This window comes from Macadamia integrifolia, chromosome 4 (genome assembly GCF_013358625.1).
Source record: "Macadamia integrifolia cultivar HAES 741 chromosome 4, SCU_Mint_v3, whole genome shotgun sequence".
Lineage (NCBI taxonomy): Eukaryota > Viridiplantae > Streptophyta > Magnoliopsida > Proteales > Proteaceae > Macadamia > Macadamia integrifolia.
In genome coordinates this window covers 36172205-36190573 of record NC_056560.1, presented here as the reverse complement: position 1 = coordinate 36190573, position 18369 = coordinate 36172205, and the positions used below count along the sequence as shown (strand labels likewise).

Below are 18369 nucleotides of genomic sequence, written 5' to 3'. Positions count from 1 at the left end.
TATTTTGCTCCTCGCCACATGAAGTCGGCTGAGGAAAAAGCCCAGAAATTTTTGAAGGGGTGGAAGACATCTATTGGTACAGTACTGGAGGTGTTGGATTTAACTGAGTATGCACAGATTGTGCAAAAAGCTAAGACAATGGAAGACAAGCAAAAGGGAGAGCCATCCCTTACACCGGGACTGTGGAAGAGGGCAAACCCATATGCTAATTTGGGTAGTCCGAGTAAGAGTTTTCGTTGATCATACTCCTATGGTCCCACCTATAGACAACCCTATAGGCCATCGGGTTATCCTTCCTAACCAACTAGTGGTCTGGGCACTACCTCTTTTCGCCCGAACACTATTGTGGTGCTTATGGCTCTAAGACCCCCTCATCCTCCAGTTGCATCAGGATCAGTACAGAGAGCTCTCGCTCCAGTTCAGACATTTTCAAGCCGATGTTATAATTGTCATTCGTACGGGCACTTCACCAATGATTGTCGATACCCAGTAGCGGCACCACCTATTCGGCCCCCTGTTCATAGACCTACATTAACTCAGGGAAACCAGCCTCAAGGAAGGATGTATGCCCTAACAGCTGAGGAGGCTGAAGCTAGTACAGAAGTAGTAGCAGGTACACTTTAATTAAAAGACTTTGTGATTGAAATTGAGTAACCCATTATACTTATATGCAATGCAATGCTAGTTGTCTTATCTATATCAGGTCTACCTGCATATGTCTTATTCGATTCTGGAGCTTCACAATCATTTGTGTTTAAGAGGTCTGCTAGGAAGCTTGATGTGCCATCTAAGACATTAGAATGCAAGTTAGTGGTTAGCACACCTACAGGCATGGTGGAACATTTGAAAGAAATGTGTGGGCCGTGTCCAGTTGAAATTAACAGAAAGAAACTGGATGCCCAGATTATCAAATTCAATACTCAAAATTTTGACGTCATTCTGGGCATGGATTGGCTGGCAACTCATCGAGCAAATATGATGTGCGTAGAAAAACAAGTTACGGTGTTGGATGATAAAGGAGAAGAGATTATGTATCAAGCTAAAAGGTCAAAGTGACTTAGAAGGATTATTATCTCTACCTTGCAGGCGGTGAAATTATTAGAATAGGGATGTCAGGGCTACCTTGCATTAGTACTGGATGTGGATGCAAAGGTTACTCCACTGGATGAATTGGAGGTAGTAAAGGAATTCCCTGATGTTTTTCCAGATGATCAAACCCAGTTACTGCCTGACAGAGAGCTAGAGTTTGCCATTAAATTAATTCCTGGAGTTGCCCCAGTGTCTAAGGCTCCTTACAGAATGGCACCAGCCAAATTAAAAGAGCTATAGATATAGTTGCAAGATTTATTGAAAAAGGGATTTATATGCCCAAGTGTCACACCTTGTGGTGCACCAGTCTTATTTGTTAAGAAAAAGGATGGTAGTTTGCATATGTGCATCGATTATCGAGAACTTCACAAATTAACTATTAAGAACCGATATCCATTATTGCGCATCGATGATCTCTTTTAACAACTGCAGGACGCTAGGGTGTTTTCAAAGATTGATCTCAGATCGAGTTATTATCAACTCAAAATAAAGAGCAGCAATATACCAAAGACAACTTTTAGAACCCGATATGGTCATTATGAGTTTCTACTGTTGTCTTTCGGGTTAACCAATGCACTGGTGCTTTCTTGGATTTGATGAACTGGGTATTCTATGATGTCCTTGATAAGTGGGTCATTGATTTCATTGATGACATCTTGATTTACTCAAGTTCAGAAGAAGAACATACAAGACACTTAAGGATGGTGTTACAAATATTAAGAGAACATCAATTATATGCCAAATTCAGCAAATGTGAATTTTGGCTCAAGCAAGTAGGATTCCTAGGGCACGTGGTGTCTGAGAATGGGATCAAAGTGGACCCAGACAAAGTAAAAGCTGTAGTAGAGTGGGAGGAACCCAAGAATGTAATAGAGATCAGAAGCTTCTTGGGCTTAGCAGACTACTAATGGCACTTTATCAAAAAATTTCTCTTATTTCTGCATCGATGATCAAGTTGACCAAGAAAGGTGTAAAGTTTGAATGGTCAAAAGAATATGAAAATAGTTTCCAAGAGTTGAAGAAACAGTTAGTGTCAGCTCCTGTATTGACCATTCCAAATGGTACAGGTGGGATGACAGTCTATACTGATGCATCCAAGGTAGGGTTGGGCTATGTTCTCATGCAACACAACAAAGTGGTAGCATATGAATCTAGGAAACTCAAGGAGTATGAGAAGAACTACTCCACTCATGATTTAGAACTAGCAGCAGTCATCTTTGCTTTGAAGATCTGGCATCATTACCTATATGGGCAGAAGTATGAAATATACAGTGATCACAAAAGCCTTAAGTACTTCTTCACCCAATAAGATTTAAATATGAGGTAGAGAAGATGGCTTGAGCTTATAAAGGACTATGATTGTGATATCTAGTATCACCTGAGTAAGGCAAATGTGGTGGCTGACGCATTAAGTCGGAAGGCTCAGATAGTTTCACTTTCGTACTTAGCTGTCAGTCCACAGCTTATACAACAGGCGATGTTGATGGATGAAATCCTTCTATACAAAGGAGCAACCTTGGAGCTAGAAATCAGTCAAATGATGTCAAGTAGTTGGCCATATCTCTGACAACCTTACAGGTACATCCATCCATCGGACAAGAGGTGGTAATGAAACAATCTTTGGATCTTGAGCTGTAAAGGATGAGGCTAAAAATTCAAGAGCAGATGATGAATGACCCTGACTTCACAATAGCCAATGATGGGTCATTACTATTTTGACACAGGTTATGCATGCCTAATGACATGGAAATACATGACAAGATTGTGAAGGAGGCACATAGTTCTGAATACTCACTTCATCCCGGAAGTACAAAGATGTACAAAGACCTTAAACAAAGCTATTGCTGGTCAGTAATGAAGAACATTATTGCCTTGTATGTAGCACAATGTCTAGTGTGTTAGAAGGTCAAGGCAAAAAGGCACCGATCGTATGGCACTCTTCAGCCACTCCCCGTACCAGAGTGGAAATGGGATAAGATCACCTTGGACTTTGTCATAGGGCTACCCCGTACACCCAAGGGAATGGATGCAATTTGGGTGGTAGTTGACAGAGTTACCAAGACTACTCATTTTATACCGATCAGAACCAATTACTCCATGGACAAGTTAGCCCAAATTTATATAGATAACATAGTCCGTTTACATATAGTACCGGTAAGCATTGTGTCAAATAGAGACCCAAGATTCACATCTAGACTCTGGAAGAGTCTCAAGCAAGCTTTGGGGACACAAGTGAATCTGAGTATTGCTTTCCATCCACAAACCGATGGGCAATTAGAACGAACTATACAGATAATGGAAGATATGCCCAGGACCTATGCAATGGAAATGAGTGGCAATTGGGAAGAATACATCCCTCTTATGGAGTTTGCTTATAATAATAGCTATCAAGCCACAATTGGGATAGCTCCATATGAGGCATTATACGGAAAAAAGTACAGAACGCCCCTATATTGGGATGAAGTAGGTGAGCAACGAATGCTTGGACCAGAAATGATACAGATGATATGTGACAAGGTCGACGTCATTTGGGAAAGAATTAAAGCAGCCCAATCACGCCAAAAAATCTATGCATACAATAGTAGGAAAGATATTGAATTCCAAAAGGGGAAAAAGTGTTCCTCAAAATCTCTCCTACCAAAGGGTTGCATAGATTCCACAGGAAGGGCAAGATGAGTCCGAGGTATATTGGCCCATTTGAAATCTTGGCTCTAGTTGGCTCCATAGCGTATATATTGGCTCTTCTACCTTCTCTCAGCAATGCTCATAATGTGTTCCATGTGTCTATGCTGAAGCATTACATCCATGATCTATCACATGTGCTGCCCATATAACCAAAATATTTAGAAGTCGATATAACCTACGAAGAACATCCCGTTGAAATTTTAGACTGAAAGACAAAGACTCTTCGCAATCACTCCATCGCTTTTATGAAAGTTCAATGGGCTACTCATTCTCTTGAAGAAGCATCTTGGGAGAAAGAAGATGACATTCAAGCCAAGTATTCCCATCTTCTCGGACAACAAGGTACTACAATTTCGAGGATGAGATTTTTAAAAAAGAGGGGTAAATGTGATACCCTACTTTCTTAACCCAGTCTAATTACTCGGTTGGTTCGGTTTGGTCTTATAGAACCTGAACCCAAGTGAGCTGAGTCAAGTACCTTATAGAACATGATGGCGAGGGTGACTCTGAACTCATGTTTGCCATATGGGTTGGAGTCCATGCCTAGTGAAGTTCATGTGCCCAAGCAGTGCAACTGCATATGTCACCAGACCATGTATGCACAATAAAGGTATATAGCCATATTTTATGTTAGGTACGCGTGTTGATCGATTATTGAGAGTGAAATACGTCTTGGGGCCGAGCCCCATCGAAAATCCCAATGATTCTCTATGTTTTGGTTGACTGGTGGGTGGTCATAAGTGGGATCCACCAGTGTGATCTACCACTCTGGTCACTAGATATTTTGATCCTAGTATAAATAACATTTATTACCTTTTTTCCTCTCATTTATTGTTTTACACGGTGGGTGAGAAAGTAAAGAAGAGAGCGAAAAAGAAAGAAGGAGAATGGAAGAAGGAAGAAGAAAAAGGGAAGAAAATTCTCATTGTGCGTCACTGAAGTCGGATCCCTTGATTTCAGCACCAGATTAGTGACCCTCATCTCAAGATCTACGATTTGAGGTGAGTAAAGTCTATATTTCCTAAACCTTTATGAAACCCTAAGTGAAATCATACGATTTGGGTAGAAATCTTTTAGATCTTGTTGATCCCACTTGATAATGTGAATCAAAGGTTTAATAAAGGACCTACATCTTGTTTATGAAGGTTTTGGAGGAAGAAATTGTAAGATTTGAGAGGCATTAATTGATCTCTTGAGCTAAAGATGAAGTTTGGGGTTATTGAGGTATTCTTCAGCAAAGACGTAAGATCCATACTTAAGACTTTAGATCGGCCCTAGATCTAGGTTGAAATCATGATATGGGACCTTAGATTTATGAAAAATGTGGTTGAATCAACCCATGATGGTTTTCCCAAGGTGGGATGAAGAATGGGAGTGAACAGTAAAAATCTCGATTCTAAGTGGTGGGTGCTTGAAAATGGTTGAACCCACCAATCTGGAGCTCACCTGTCCTAGATGGGCTGCTGGCCTGACCGGCGAGCAAGACCAGTGGGTGACCTAGCCCCGTTGGTCCAAGCAGAGCCCCTGGATCTTACGACGAGCAAGATCGATGGGTAACCTGGCCCGTCGCTCTTGGGCACCAATTTAGGCAAGGAGCGACGGGCAAGGACTAGTAGGTGCCTTACCTGCTGATTGACTGACCAATCCGACTTCTCGTGTTTTGATTGGGCCCAAATTTATCGGGTAACCTTCTCTAGTGACTTTAAACATGTTGGGATCGTCATACCTTATTGGTAATGAGCCTAAAGTGAGACATGCTAAACCCAACTCTTTTATGATAGGTTGTACTAGAAACACACATCATCGCACATCGAATCTTCCTTGTACCAAGGAGGGTAATCATTGTACACAATTAGGTAAGTGGAAAGAGGACATTGACTTAATTTTTAGAGTGTTTTTGCGTCATTTGCATGCATTGACGTGTGCGTTATGAAATTCATTTATGATTCAATATGCTGTTATCTTTAATTGTTAATGCTTATTCTTGCTTTTAGATATGAGATTGATGACTATGAACTATCGAATATGATGCATTGTTAGACTAGATGCTATAGTTAGCTTGGACACAAATGTATTGGTGGCCCATGGAATGGGACGCGGTGGCACTATGTTGTCGTACTATCTAACACAGGAGCATGGGGTTAGGAATGACATATCCCTGTGCTATGACCCTTCTCAACAAGGGTTCAGGTGTTACGTATATCACTGGGGGGAAGCCTGAGGTTATGTACTAGCAGTGGCGGTTAGAAGTATGCCCAGCTGATCATTAAGACTGTCGGTAACTTTGGTGATATAACAAGAGGGTCAATTGTACTGCTTTTAATTTAATGTAGGGTAAGGCCCATTTTACTTTAATATTTCTAAGAAATAGTAATTTACTTTAATGTCGTTGAGAAACAACAATTTACTTTAATGTCATTGAGGAATAGTAATTTACTTTTCTAGTACCTATAGTTGGCCTTCTCTGGCAACCCTATGGGCGTATCGCAGGATGGGGTTCGCGGCTCATACCAAGAGCATATGCGAACTGTGGTTATGAGTAGCACATGACCTATGACTTGGAATTGTTGTCTAGGTGGACTAAAATAATAAAATGAACTGCATGCATATAGGTTCATTTGTATTGCGTATGCTTGCTTGGTTTTTCTTTTCACTTACTAGGCTAGTGAGCTCATCTCACTTGCACACCATTTTTAGATGATCTTACAAGTTATTCGGCCAAAGAGCTAGAGCCTGGACCCACCATAGAGTTTCCAATCGAGGACTAGTGGGTCCCTGAAGATCTTGGGCATGGAGCCGAGTGCCTGTGCGATAGCTGTGTTGCAGGTCATTAACATTGATAACATACAAGAATTCTTTTTTATTATTTTTGAAATGTTACCCATTTTGTGCTTTGGATGTGTAAATTGTATTTCTTGTGTATATGTCACGCCTATGGGCCCACACATGTAAATGTATTATGTAATACAATTTGGGTATCAAGAGTATTGGGGTATTTACAGGTAAATATATGTTAGAGTTCCACTGAAATATAAAATATGCCTTGTTTAGAGTATATATGTATGTTGTGTTGTGGTTACTGTATCGATGATCCTGGTAGGTTTTGGGTTAACAGGAGTTAACTCGGTCACCGGTCCAATTCTATGTGAATGGGGTGTGACAAGGATGGCCCTTACCTTTAGCCAAGGTTGGGATTTTTTTTTTTTTTTTTTAGGTGTATATTCACTGCAAACACCCACGAGACATAACTCGTCCTCTAAGGGTGACCTAGTGGTTTAAAGTCTTGTTGCACATACTAAGTGCAACCGTGATTCCTACGAAAGTGAGTAAGACTTTTTATTCTTTTTCTTTTTCTTTTCCTCAAGAACTAGCAAAGTCTAAGTGTCGGGAAATTCTAATGATAACATTTATGTGTGAAATCTTAGGTAGTAAAGCATGCATTTTTACATACTTAGAATGGAGCTACCTTGGGTTTTATCTCTTTTTGCAGGTTTTGTAATTAAAAGACCTTAGGGACTATCGGGTGCAATATCTCTAATTTTACATATAAAGATGTATCATTTATTTTCATGGTTGCAAAGAGGACAAAATTTTGAGCAAAATGGAAGTGTTGCACTAAAAGTACACATTCGTTTTGGCACTCATACAACTGATTACTCTTTTTAGTCAGAAAAAGAAAAATAGACTAGAACAAAACTGAGATGCAGGCCTAGCCCTTCTGCAGTTGTCCCAGGGGTACAACAGAATATTCTAGATGCCAACAAAGAAGGAGGGGCCCACCTTGGGTTCCACTCTTTGTCCTTGGGCATGGAACACATGATCTCCTATTTTTGGAGATTTGGTTGAAGATTCTCTATTTTTCACCTACTTAAAGACAAGGGGCACAGATGAAATTTTAAATTAAAATAGAAGATTGTCCAAATCGATCAAAGCAAGGAATTAAAAATCGTCCAAGAAGGTTTTTGCACATGAAGAGAGAAATAAAAAAAAATGGAAAAAGGAAAAGGAAAAAGGAAGGAGAAATCGTTGGAGATCTTTTCTCCCATGCTTTATCTCCTTTTCTCTCCATTCTCTCCCCTCCACCTCATCACACAATCCAAGAGGGGCCCATGCTTGGACGTTCTCTTGTTCTTTCCCCTATTTTCTCTCCTATTTTCTACCTCATCAACAAGAATCTCAAAAAATCTCCTAAACAAGGAAACTAAAATCATTGGAATACCTCCCCATTCCCTATATAAGAGAGTCGACCAAAAATGGAGGGGCACTTTTCTTTTTAGGGTTTTCTCTCTTCTTCTTTTCTTCTCTAGGTTTCATTATGCTCTAGTTCTAGTTTTAGTTCTTCTTTGCTTTTTCTTTGAGCACTTTTGTAATTGGTTTTATTTAATTAATGCAATGTTTTTTATTTTTATTTTTTATGCTATTCAAGTTGTAATTCTATTTTACTAGTTCAAGGCTTAGATCTAGGTGACAAGAACCAAGCTTTGGAGCATCTCATTTCAAGTGCAAGTTTCTCTTCAAGATTTGTTCTCTTCAAGCCTAGCAATTTCAGATTTGGTTTATTCCAGATTTGGTTTTAAGGCTGGTAGTATTTCAAATCAAGGATTGATGTTCAGGTAAGTAGGCTTCTACAGTAGTCCTCTCGTCCCCCCTTCTCATTCCCTCTTCTTGCTGCCCATCATTCTTAATTTAGGATTTTAATTTTCAGTTTTACTTTGATGCTTTCCATTTCCCCCGAGGTCCTTGGCTAGACGTTGTTTTGGCTTTGCCTCTCTTTAGCCATGGAACCATCCTTTTACTTTTATTATTTTTATTGCATCCCTTTCCCTAAAGCTAAGTAGAAAATCCCCTTGTAAGAGTACTCTCTGGTCAAGTAGGGAAGCTCGTACTATTGGCGGTGCATCCCTCAAGCTAAGTAGAGATACCTACTTTTACTTTTATTATTTTTATTGCAACCCTTTCCCTAAAGCTAAATAGAAAAGCCCTTGTAAGAGTACTCTCTGGTCAAGTAGGGAAGCTCGTACTATTGGCGTGCAACCCTCGGGCTGAGTAGAGATACCTACTTGTGCGCCTCTCTCTAGCTTTATTTCCATTTTATTTTGTTTATTTTATTTCATCCCTTTTCTTTTCTTTTAGTTTATTGCCTTTTATTTATTTGTTTTGAGTATTAAAATTCCTAGATGATGAATGGTTAGGGTTAGATTTGAATGGTTAGGTTTGTAATTTCTATTGGAATTCCAATTTCCCTAGTTGTGTTGGTTAGGACGTTCTTTTAGATGCATGTGTTTTGGGGTGATAGTTAGAAGTAAATCACAATCATCAATCCGTACACTTTCGCATTACTAGAAGAAGCCAAAAATAAAGTGGTTGCCTCCTTGTGTTAGACCCCTAGCTATGATGATCTATATGCTTGCAGTTACTTTTAAATCTCAAACATTGCTCAATGTTTGGACAGCAACCATAGCAGCTTGTACCATTTGTATGACACCCTTAGCAACAGTAGTAAAGCATATAACCTCTTGGACAACATCAGCACCATCTGAGGCAACAACAGTAGCTGATTAGCCCTCTCTTTTCTCCTACATAAGTGTATGTAAGGTAGGAGACAATAGCAGACACCTTACACAGCAGCAGGGCAGCATGCAAAGTAGTAGAGCCAGCAACATGCAATAGCCAGCAGTAGCAGTAGCATCAAGAGCAGGAGCAGCTAGCAGCAACTGAAATGGTGGTAGCAGCAGCAGCATTAGGCTCCATGAATAGCCCCAAAGCAGCGCCCTTCTTCTTTCTTCTCCTCTTGCTCTCCAACGATTTCCCTTGGTGAGAATGACAGAAAAGAGAGTAAATTGGGTTTATAGAGCGGCTGGTTTATATGCCACTAGGGCCTATTTGGCTCTTAGGTCCATTTTCTAGGAATGAATTTAATCCTCAGTACTTGCATGTGGGCCCACCTAATCATCGGCATGTTGGGTGCCACATGACAACTGTGAGATGCTCTTTTAGCTCATATGATTAGTCAAGACATGCCGAAGAGATGTGGGAGCCACAAAGTAATAATACCATTTGGTCTGCAGACAGCACCACCAGTTGGCCGGTGGTTAGGCAGGTGACTTATTGGTGATAGTAAAATATGTCCCCTAAAAGTCCCAACCACTTGGCCCTTAAGTCAGACACGGGTGTGACCTTGTACACACCATTTGGCCTATTTTACCCCACTTTCTACTTGGCTCAGGTGTACTGACAGCACCCATGGTGTAACCTATTGGAAAATTGGACAACCCAGTTGCCCTCAGCGCCTGCCATATCAAAACTCCCGAGGCTCACAATTGAGTTTTGATATGGGTATCATAGCTCGGTCTTATGCCTCTGAAGCATATAACACAACTAAGTAAGGGATTTCAGTATTTAGAATAAATGCAGTGCAAAGTGACCTGAGTAAAAACTCACCCAAGCGAGAGTCGCTTTCCCTCTTCGGTTGAGCTTCTGCATCGTCATCTCCTCTATGAGCAAGCGTCCTGAGTGTAGCAGCAGGTGAGGGTCCAAAATTCAATCATGAAGTTCTCACCAAAGACCTAGCAATTGTCGAGCGAGACAATCCTCAACTATTCCTCATCATCAATGGTTAAGCAATCACCCTTGACCTCGGTAGCCTCTAGTTGTTTTGTCTCCTCCTTCATGAGCACTCACCTGAAAGGGATGTGACCATATCACCTAGGTCGTTTGAAGATCCCCGCTCAATGAGAAGACTCGTCGAGCAACAAAGTCCTTCCTGCCCCAGAGTCCACATATTGGGGCAAATCCTTTCCTTTCTTTGAAGTGTTATGCAGTGGAAATTCCAAGCATGGGGAGTTTCCCCTATTACTCGACCTTCCATAGGTCAGGCACCATCCGAACGAGTTGACCAGAGTGGTCGATGGAATCATGTTAGACGTGAGATGAGCGATAACATCCTCGCTCACCACCTCCATGCCTTGGGGAATAGATGGGTCAGCAACTGTTGCCACCCTTGCGTCCTAAGGGATGGCCATTCGGTAACCATTGCCACCTCTGTATCCTATGGAACGGCTGGGTCGGAAGCAGATGCCCCCATCTTCTTTTACACCACCTCTTCAGGGGCAGTCGGCTACTTCGGTCTCCTTCTCCCTCTGCACCTCCGATCGATCGGCTCTGGGCCTCATAGGAAGCGAAGGCGACTTGGATTGTGTAGCAGCTAAGTGAGAATGCAGAACAAGATTTGAGTTAATACCAAGAAAAGAAAATGAAAGTTAAATAAAGACACTACTTTCGAAAGGGTAACCACCTGCGGTCAACCCATGCCAACTGAGAAAGTGCTCATCACCCAACTGTGTTGTATCAGGCACCTGGTAGGTCCGCTCATCAACATCCATTAGGGTAGGATGGACATTCATAGCAATGATGTTTGGTTCAGTCCAGACATTGCTGATCGGTAGAGCTTCAACCCCTGATGCTAAGAAGAGCTTATTCTTTCATCCCTTGACAGAAGAAGGGTTCCCATACACAACCTTGGTTTTACCATGCTGGCTTGGTTTGTACCAATCGTGACGACATCCTTATGAGTTCAAGTGAATGTAGTCCAAGAAGAGGTAATATGAGATCGCTCAATGGATCCCATTGATGATGGCAGAAACCCCTATCATGCTCCGCCAACTATTTGGTAAAAGTCGTGATGGGCTGATGCCAAAGCATTTGAACATCTCGGTCAGGAGGGGGTATATGGGGAAGTCTAGTCCACCTCTAAAGGCCTCTTCAAACAAGAAAAACTTGTTCCTACCAAGCATAAATGAAAATTAGTTAAAGGTAGGCACTGGAGGGTGACGGACTCAGGGATATGAAACCAACATCTAATTCTAAATAAATCATCCTCCCTTAAATGATTGTGGTAGTTCAAGGCCTTGAGTCTGATGCCCGTGGGAATAAAGGCGGGCTTGATGACCCTCTGAATGCTAGGGACAGCTATATTAGGACCAATCCCTGATGGGAGAACGATAACTAGAGCTGGCATAAGGGTGGAGCTAGGGGCACCCTCTTAGGTAATGCCCAACAGGACAGAAGGTGCAAATGCAGCCCTATTGGTGACAAAAATCACTTCAACCTTTGCCTCCCAAGCTCGAGTGGAAGCCATGCCATTAATGGCAGAAAAGGATAAAAAATCAAAGAAAACAAAGGAAAAAAGAAAAGTTAGGGAAGAAGAGCTTACTGGTGAAGAAAAAAATCCTAGCAAATGGAAGAGCACGACTGCGGTGGTGATGGTCCTAGAAGAGAACAAAGCACACCCACAATGCATCAGTGGTAGGAGAGAAGATGCTGATGGGGCAGAACTTTTAGGCACATGGAAGATGGAAATGTAGAAGATGAACAGTAAGGAGGAGCTTAAAGGGGCATTAAATGAAGGGCAGGTCATACGACAAGTCCAGCGGGAAAGGACGAGAACCAAACCAACTAGGCAGACCGGTTCAGCCCCCTTAGCGCCAGATTGGAGATAAAAAAGCGAACATGGTGGCTCACTATTCATCAACCCATCAAAGGGGTGTCTTTTTATCAAAAAAAGGTCATCGTCGCCACCTCATCATGTCTCACAAAAAGATTACGATGCATTAATGGCTAAGGAAGCTGGAAATTCAAAAGATGAAAAGCCGAGCCCTCAAGGCGGTTGCCCTTCCTACAAGTACAGCTCAGCCACAATAAGAAGAAGCCGTGTTCTTGGTTGCAAGTAGGCCCAAAACACTCCAACCGACCACAAGTAGTGGCAAGAGTGGGGGGAAATCTGTTATGGAAAAAATGTGCTACACTTAAAAGTGTACTGCGAAGGCTAAACTGTGACGACCCCGAGTATGAAATATAATGATGCCAACCTTGTTGAACAGTTTAGACCCGACCAAGCCACCTACCCGGTCCAAAGATGATAAGTGGGCCAGGATCAGCCTGACCGACCTATTGTACTAGAGGACCCTCAACTACTAAGTGGCTAGACAAAACCTAGCATGAGGAAAGTGGCATATACATTCTGTCTCGTAGAAATCCAAACATCTCAATAGCGCTAGGACCATTACCAAATAGAAGGCCCAAGGCCTCACTAGCCAAGTAGCCTGCTTAGCCAACATTCACGATAAGTAGTGCGAAAATCAAACTACCCAATCCAGGTTGCTTGGCATTTGGACCATTTGACTCAGGTCACTCGGTGAATGAGTCGTGCAAGCTCCCACACCAAGATTTGTGCTATTGGGTCATTTAGATCCTACGCGTGACTCATAAGTAGGGAACAGACCTATCCAACTCTGAAAAGGATTCTTAGAGGGATATCAAATCCTCCCTATAAAGAAGGATACCTCGCCTTACCCTCCGAGGATATGGTCAATATGTGAAGCTCCCATAACTAGGGTGTCATCCATATTCACTTTCCTATTACAACTCTTGCTACATTCAGATTCCTATCAGCCTTAGGAAGCTGCTAAAGCGGGACTCTCACTTGATCGCTGCCATCTTCAGCTATAAGTACCTAGGTAAACCTCCTTTTTTAGGGGATCAAAACTTTTCCATTCTTAGTAGAATTATCTGATTGCTAAGAGATCTGACTTAGGCTTCGGAGAATCCCCCATCAGATCTGCCCAGGGTTCACTCTCTTGTGTCTGTTCCTTTGTGCAAGATCCATAAGCAGCCTAGGACAATTTCTTGCCACATCATATACCATTGAAGGAAGAAGCCACTTCAAGCGTGAATCTAGAAAATATTTGCATATAATTTTTTAATGTTAAGTATAAACAATAGAAGACGATGTTTCCTAGAGTGAATCTAGCTATTTGAGTAGTTATTCATGAAAGGTGATATTTCTAAAAATTATAAAATAAATCTAATCAAAATGATATATCATCTATGTATGTGGGTGGTAGAATAAATATTTTGCAACATTTGGAAAAATAGCAAACATTATGATAAAAATAATTTGCCTATTTATTTTTACTAATTATTTCTTAATAATGTACTATCTCAATCTATAATTTTTAGACCATTAAAGGAATACGCTACACCAAGAGTGAACCTAGAAAAATATTTTATATTTTTTTAATCTAATTTCCAAAACAATGGAAAGTGATGTTTCCAAGAGTGAAGGTCATTATCAATGTAACAATAGAAGGTGTTGTTTCCAAAAATTACAAGACAAATCTGATCAGAATGAATATATCTTGTGTTCATGTGGGTGGAAAAATAAATACTTTGTGAGATTTCGAAAAAATGGCAAACATTTGTGATAATAATTATTCACTATTTATTTTTACTAGTTATTTCTTACTAATTTAGCTTCTCGTAGTTTATAATTTTAAACCATTAAGCAACACACTACATCAAGAATAAATCAAGAAAATATATACTTAAAATTAGAGTCTAGACAATGGAAGGTGATATATTCAAGAATGAATTCACTATTTGGGTAATTATCCATATAACAATGGAAGATGATATTTCCCAAAATCAAAAAATAAGTCTGATCAAATTGAATATATCATTTATCTAGTTAAGCATCAATATAAATACTTTTGTGACATTTGAAACAAAAAATTACCAAACTCAAAAAAAAAAAAAAAAAAAAAAAAAACATTCGAAGGGAAAAAAACAAAACTTTTGTTGATAAAAATAATTTTTCTATTCCTTTTTATTAGTTATTTCTTACTAATTTACAATCTTATACTCTAAAATTTTAGACCATTATAGGAATAAGCTACACCAAGAATGAATCTAGCAAATAGTTACATTTTTTTTTTCTAAAGTCTAAGAATGGAAGTTGATGTATCTAAGAGTGAATTTATCCATTTTGATCATTATATATCCATGTAACAATGGAAGGTGATGTTTACAAAAATTCCAAAATAAATCTGATCAAATTGAATATACCATATGCTCAAGATAGTGGCTGAATAAATACTTTGTGATATTTGGAAAAATAGCATAACATTTGTGATAATAATAATTGGGCAATTTAGTTTTACTAAATATTTCTTACTAATTTATCATCCTGTAGTCTATAATTTTTAGACTATTAAAGGACACGCTATACCAAGAGTGAATCTAGCAAATATATACATTTTTTTTTCGAAATCTAGAGTAGAAAACAATGGTAGGTGATATTTTGGAGAGTGAATCCGGTTATTTGGGTTGTTGTCAATATAACAATAGAAGATGATGTTTCCAAAAATTACAAAACAAATCTGATCAAAATTAATATATCATCTGTTCATGTGGGTGCAAAGTAAATACTTTGTGACATTTGGTAACATAGCAATCCTTTGTGATAATAATAATCCACCTATTTATATATATATATATATATATATTAATTATTTCCTACTAATCTATAGTCTCATAGTTTAAAATTTTCAAACCATTAGAGGAAAATGCTACACAAAGAAAGAATCTAGCAAATATTGAATTTAACAATTAAAGGTGATCTTTCCGATAGTAAATCCAACTATTTAGGTAGTTATCTGTGTAACAATAGAAGGTGATCTTTTGGAGAGTTATTCTAGCTATTTGTGTAGTTATCAATGTATAACAATGGAAGAGGATGTTTTCAAAAATTACAAAACAAATCTAATCCAAATGAAAATATATCATTGATCCATGTGGAAAAATATTGACATTTGGAAAAATAGCAAACCTTGCGATATTAATAATTAGTGTATATTTTGATACACATAAATTATTCAGATGGATGTGCAATTAATTGCCTATTTATTTTTACAGATCCTTTATATCTAAAATATTAAAACAGTACACATGTGGAGCAAAAGTTAGCTCTTGTTAAGGGTGCTCAGGCACTCAATTAATTCATCCAACTTCCTATCTGATGATCCACCCTTTTGCACAACTTGTCTGGCCTTTAGCCCTAATGCCTCGGCCTTTTCTCTAGCCTTCTTTCCTTTTTCTCCAATCATTAACTCCCTCACTCCGTCACATATAGCTTCACATCCCACGGGTAGTATCTCCCTTGTAATGGGTCCCACAACAATTGATAACCCTACTCCCAATCCATCCACCACAAACTTGGCATTAAATGGTTGCTCAGCTAACATGGGCCATGCCAAGATTGGGACCCCTCTTGACAAACCTTCCAACACTGAATTCCAACCACAATGGCTCAAGAACCCACCTGTTGCATTATGTGCTAAGATCTGCCGTTGGTCCACCCAATGACTCACAATTAACCCCCTCCCCTTCACCCTTTCCTCTAATCCTTCAGGTGGGGACCACGTCTTTGATCTTATCACCCATATGAACGGTTGTCCTGACATCTCTAATCCAGTGGCAATTTCATCAAGCTGCATGTCCGACACATGGGCTTGAGTACCGAATGAAACATAGATCACGGAGGCCAACCTTGCCAGCTGCTGTTCGTCGAGCCATTTGATGATGTACTGATCAGATTGATTATGTTCATCATTGCCGTTGGCGCCTTCGTCGTCATCGTTGTAGAGTGAAACTGGGCCTACACACCATGCTTTGGCTCCATTTCTGTAGAAAGACTCCAAAGTTGATAAGTATTCACCTTCTAGCTCAATGAAGCTATTAACAACAACTCCCCAACTATTCTCTTCAAACTCTTTGGTCTCCGATAGAAAGCGATGGAATGGAGTGTCATGGTGTGAGACTTGGAAATTAGGTGGCAAATCATCCCAAGTAAGTGTAAAAGGAAGTGTACTTAATCCTGGCATGGGTAGAGGCTTCAAATGTGAAGCTACCATCATATGTGGTTCATGCAGCTCTAGGGTTTTTCCTATTGCCAATGCTAACACACTCATCCCATGAAAGACCAGTCGAGGGACACCGAACAAATGGCATGGAGGGAGTGTCCAGCCTAAGAACATGTCCGAGATCACACCTATGGGTAAATCCCCAGCTTCCGACATCTCTTGGAGGATTTTCTGAAATGGCTGTTGGAGTTTAGCAGTGGCTGCAATGAAGGTGAAGAATTGATCCATTGAATTTGCATTGAAATGACTAGTATTCTCACACCCTTTTGGGAGTCCTTCCACGTCAGGGAATGGGATTTGAATGAGATAAATTTCTTTGTGCTTTGAAATGTATGGAAGGATTAAGGTAGCATTGTAAGGAGTGGTTATGATGGTGATTTTCAGGCGTCGACGTGCGAGAGCCTTTGAAAGGTCTAGTAGAGGAAGGGTGTGACCTTGAGCCATGAAGGGGAAAATGACAAGGTGATGATCAGGTAGCGGTGATGGAGAAGCCATTGATGAGTTTTGAGATCTCTGATCAACTTGTAAATTGTGTGGAGAGTATATACAATGGCTGGGTATTTTCACATTTATATTAAATGGCTTAATTTATTTCGTATCTGTGTGTAATAACAAATTACCATATGTATTTCCTAGATTTAATAGGCCGCCTGATTCGAAATCCATTACGAATAGTTGGAGCCTTGAGGTAGACAACTGTGTGTAACTGTAATCTTAGCAAGATTATATTAAAAGAAACTCGTTCAAAAGCTTTCAACATAGTGAAGTGAATCAGGAACCCAGCTGGCCAACTCTCACTGAAGAGACGAGAATCCTGCTAGGTGTGATTGGCATGGGTAGCCACACAATTTCTTGCCACATCATATATCATTGAAGGAAGAAGCTACTCCAAGAGTGAATCTAGAAATTATTTGCATATAATTTTTTAATGTAAAGTATAAACAATAGAAGGCGATGTTTCCAAGAGTGAATCCAGCTATTTGAATAATTATTCATGAAACAATGGATGGTGATGTTTCCAAAAATTATAAAATAAATCTAATCAAAATGATTTATCATCTGTGTATGTGGGTGGTAGAATAAATATTTTGTAACATTTGAAAAAATAGCAAACATTGTGATAAAAATAATTTATCTATTTATTTTTACTAATTATTTCTTAATAATGTACTATCCCAATCTATAATTCTTAGACCATCAAAGGAACACGCCACAACAAGAGTGAACCTAGAAAATATTTTATATTTTTTTAATTTAATATCCAAAACAATGGAAAGTGATGTTTCCAAGAGTGAATGCAGCTAATTGGGTCGTTATCAATGTAACAATGGAAGGTGATGTTTCCAAAAATTACAAAACAAATCTGATCAGAATGTATATATCTTATGTTCATGTGGGTGAAAAAATAAATACTTTGTGAGATTTGAAAAAAATGGCAAACATTTGTGATAATAATTTTTCACTATTTATTTTTACCAATTATTTGTTACTAATTTAGCATCTCATTGTCTGTAATTTTTAAACCATTAAACGACACACTACAACAAGAATAAATCTAGAAAATATATATTTAAAATTAAAGCTAGACAATGGAAGGTGATATATTCAAGAGTGAATCCAATTATTTGGGTAGTTATCCATATAACAGTGGAAGGTAATCTTTTTAAGAGTAAATCCAACTGTTTGGATAGTTATCCATATAAAAATGGAAGATGATGTTTCCAAAAATCACAAACTAAGTCTGATCGAATTGAATATATCATCTATCTAGTTAAGCATCAATATAAATACTTTTGTGACATTTGAAACAAAAAATTACCAAACTAAAAAAAAACCA

General features: G+C 39.3%; 2 protein-coding genes and 1 long non-coding RNA gene across 4 annotated transcripts; 1 reads left to right on the top strand and 2 right to left on the bottom strand.

The window, feature by feature from the left end:
- Positions 1-354: 354 nt before the first annotated feature.
- On the top strand, positions 355-1056 carry LOC122076428. Its single transcript, XM_042641724.1, has 2 exons — positions 355-613; positions 704-1056. Exons 1-2 carry the CDS (start codon positions 355-357, stop codon positions 1054-1056), a joined length of 612 nt encoding a protein of 203 aa, XP_042497658.1.
- An 8021-nt stretch (positions 1057-9077) lies between these two features.
- Positions 9078-12112, bottom strand: LOC122077576. 2 transcript variants are annotated; one of them, XR_006139833.1, is made up of 3 exons: positions 11987-12112; positions 10216-10978; positions 9078-9584 (listed from the first exon to the last, which is right to left on the bottom strand). It is a non-coding gene; the product is annotated as an uncharacterized LOC122077576 (long non-coding RNA). The 2 variants fall into 2 exon arrangements; XR_006139834.1 differs by lacking the exon at positions 11987-12112 and adding an exon at positions 11069-11125.
- Positions 12113-15572: 3460 nt separating this feature from the next.
- Positions 15573-17354, bottom strand: LOC122076426 (UDP-glycosyltransferase 73B4-like). The gene has a single exon (XM_042641723.1). It carries the CDS (start codon positions 17025-17027, stop codon positions 15573-15575), a length of 1455 nt encoding a protein of 484 aa, XP_042497657.1. The 5' UTR covers positions 17028-17354.
- Positions 17355-18369: the final 1015 nt, after the last annotated feature.

Coding starts and splice junctions, on each gene's coding strand:
- LOC122076428 (XM_042641724.1), top strand. CDS start 355: ATGGCTCTAAGACCCCCTCATCCTCCAGTTGCATCAGGATCAGTACAG. Junction 614..703: donor TAGTACAGAAGTAGTAGCAG/GTACACTTTAAT, acceptor TATCTATATCAG/GTCTACCTGCATATGTCTTA.
- LOC122076426 (XM_042641723.1), bottom strand. CDS start 17,027: ATGGCTTCTCCATCACCGCTACCTGATCATCACCTTGTCATTTTCCCC.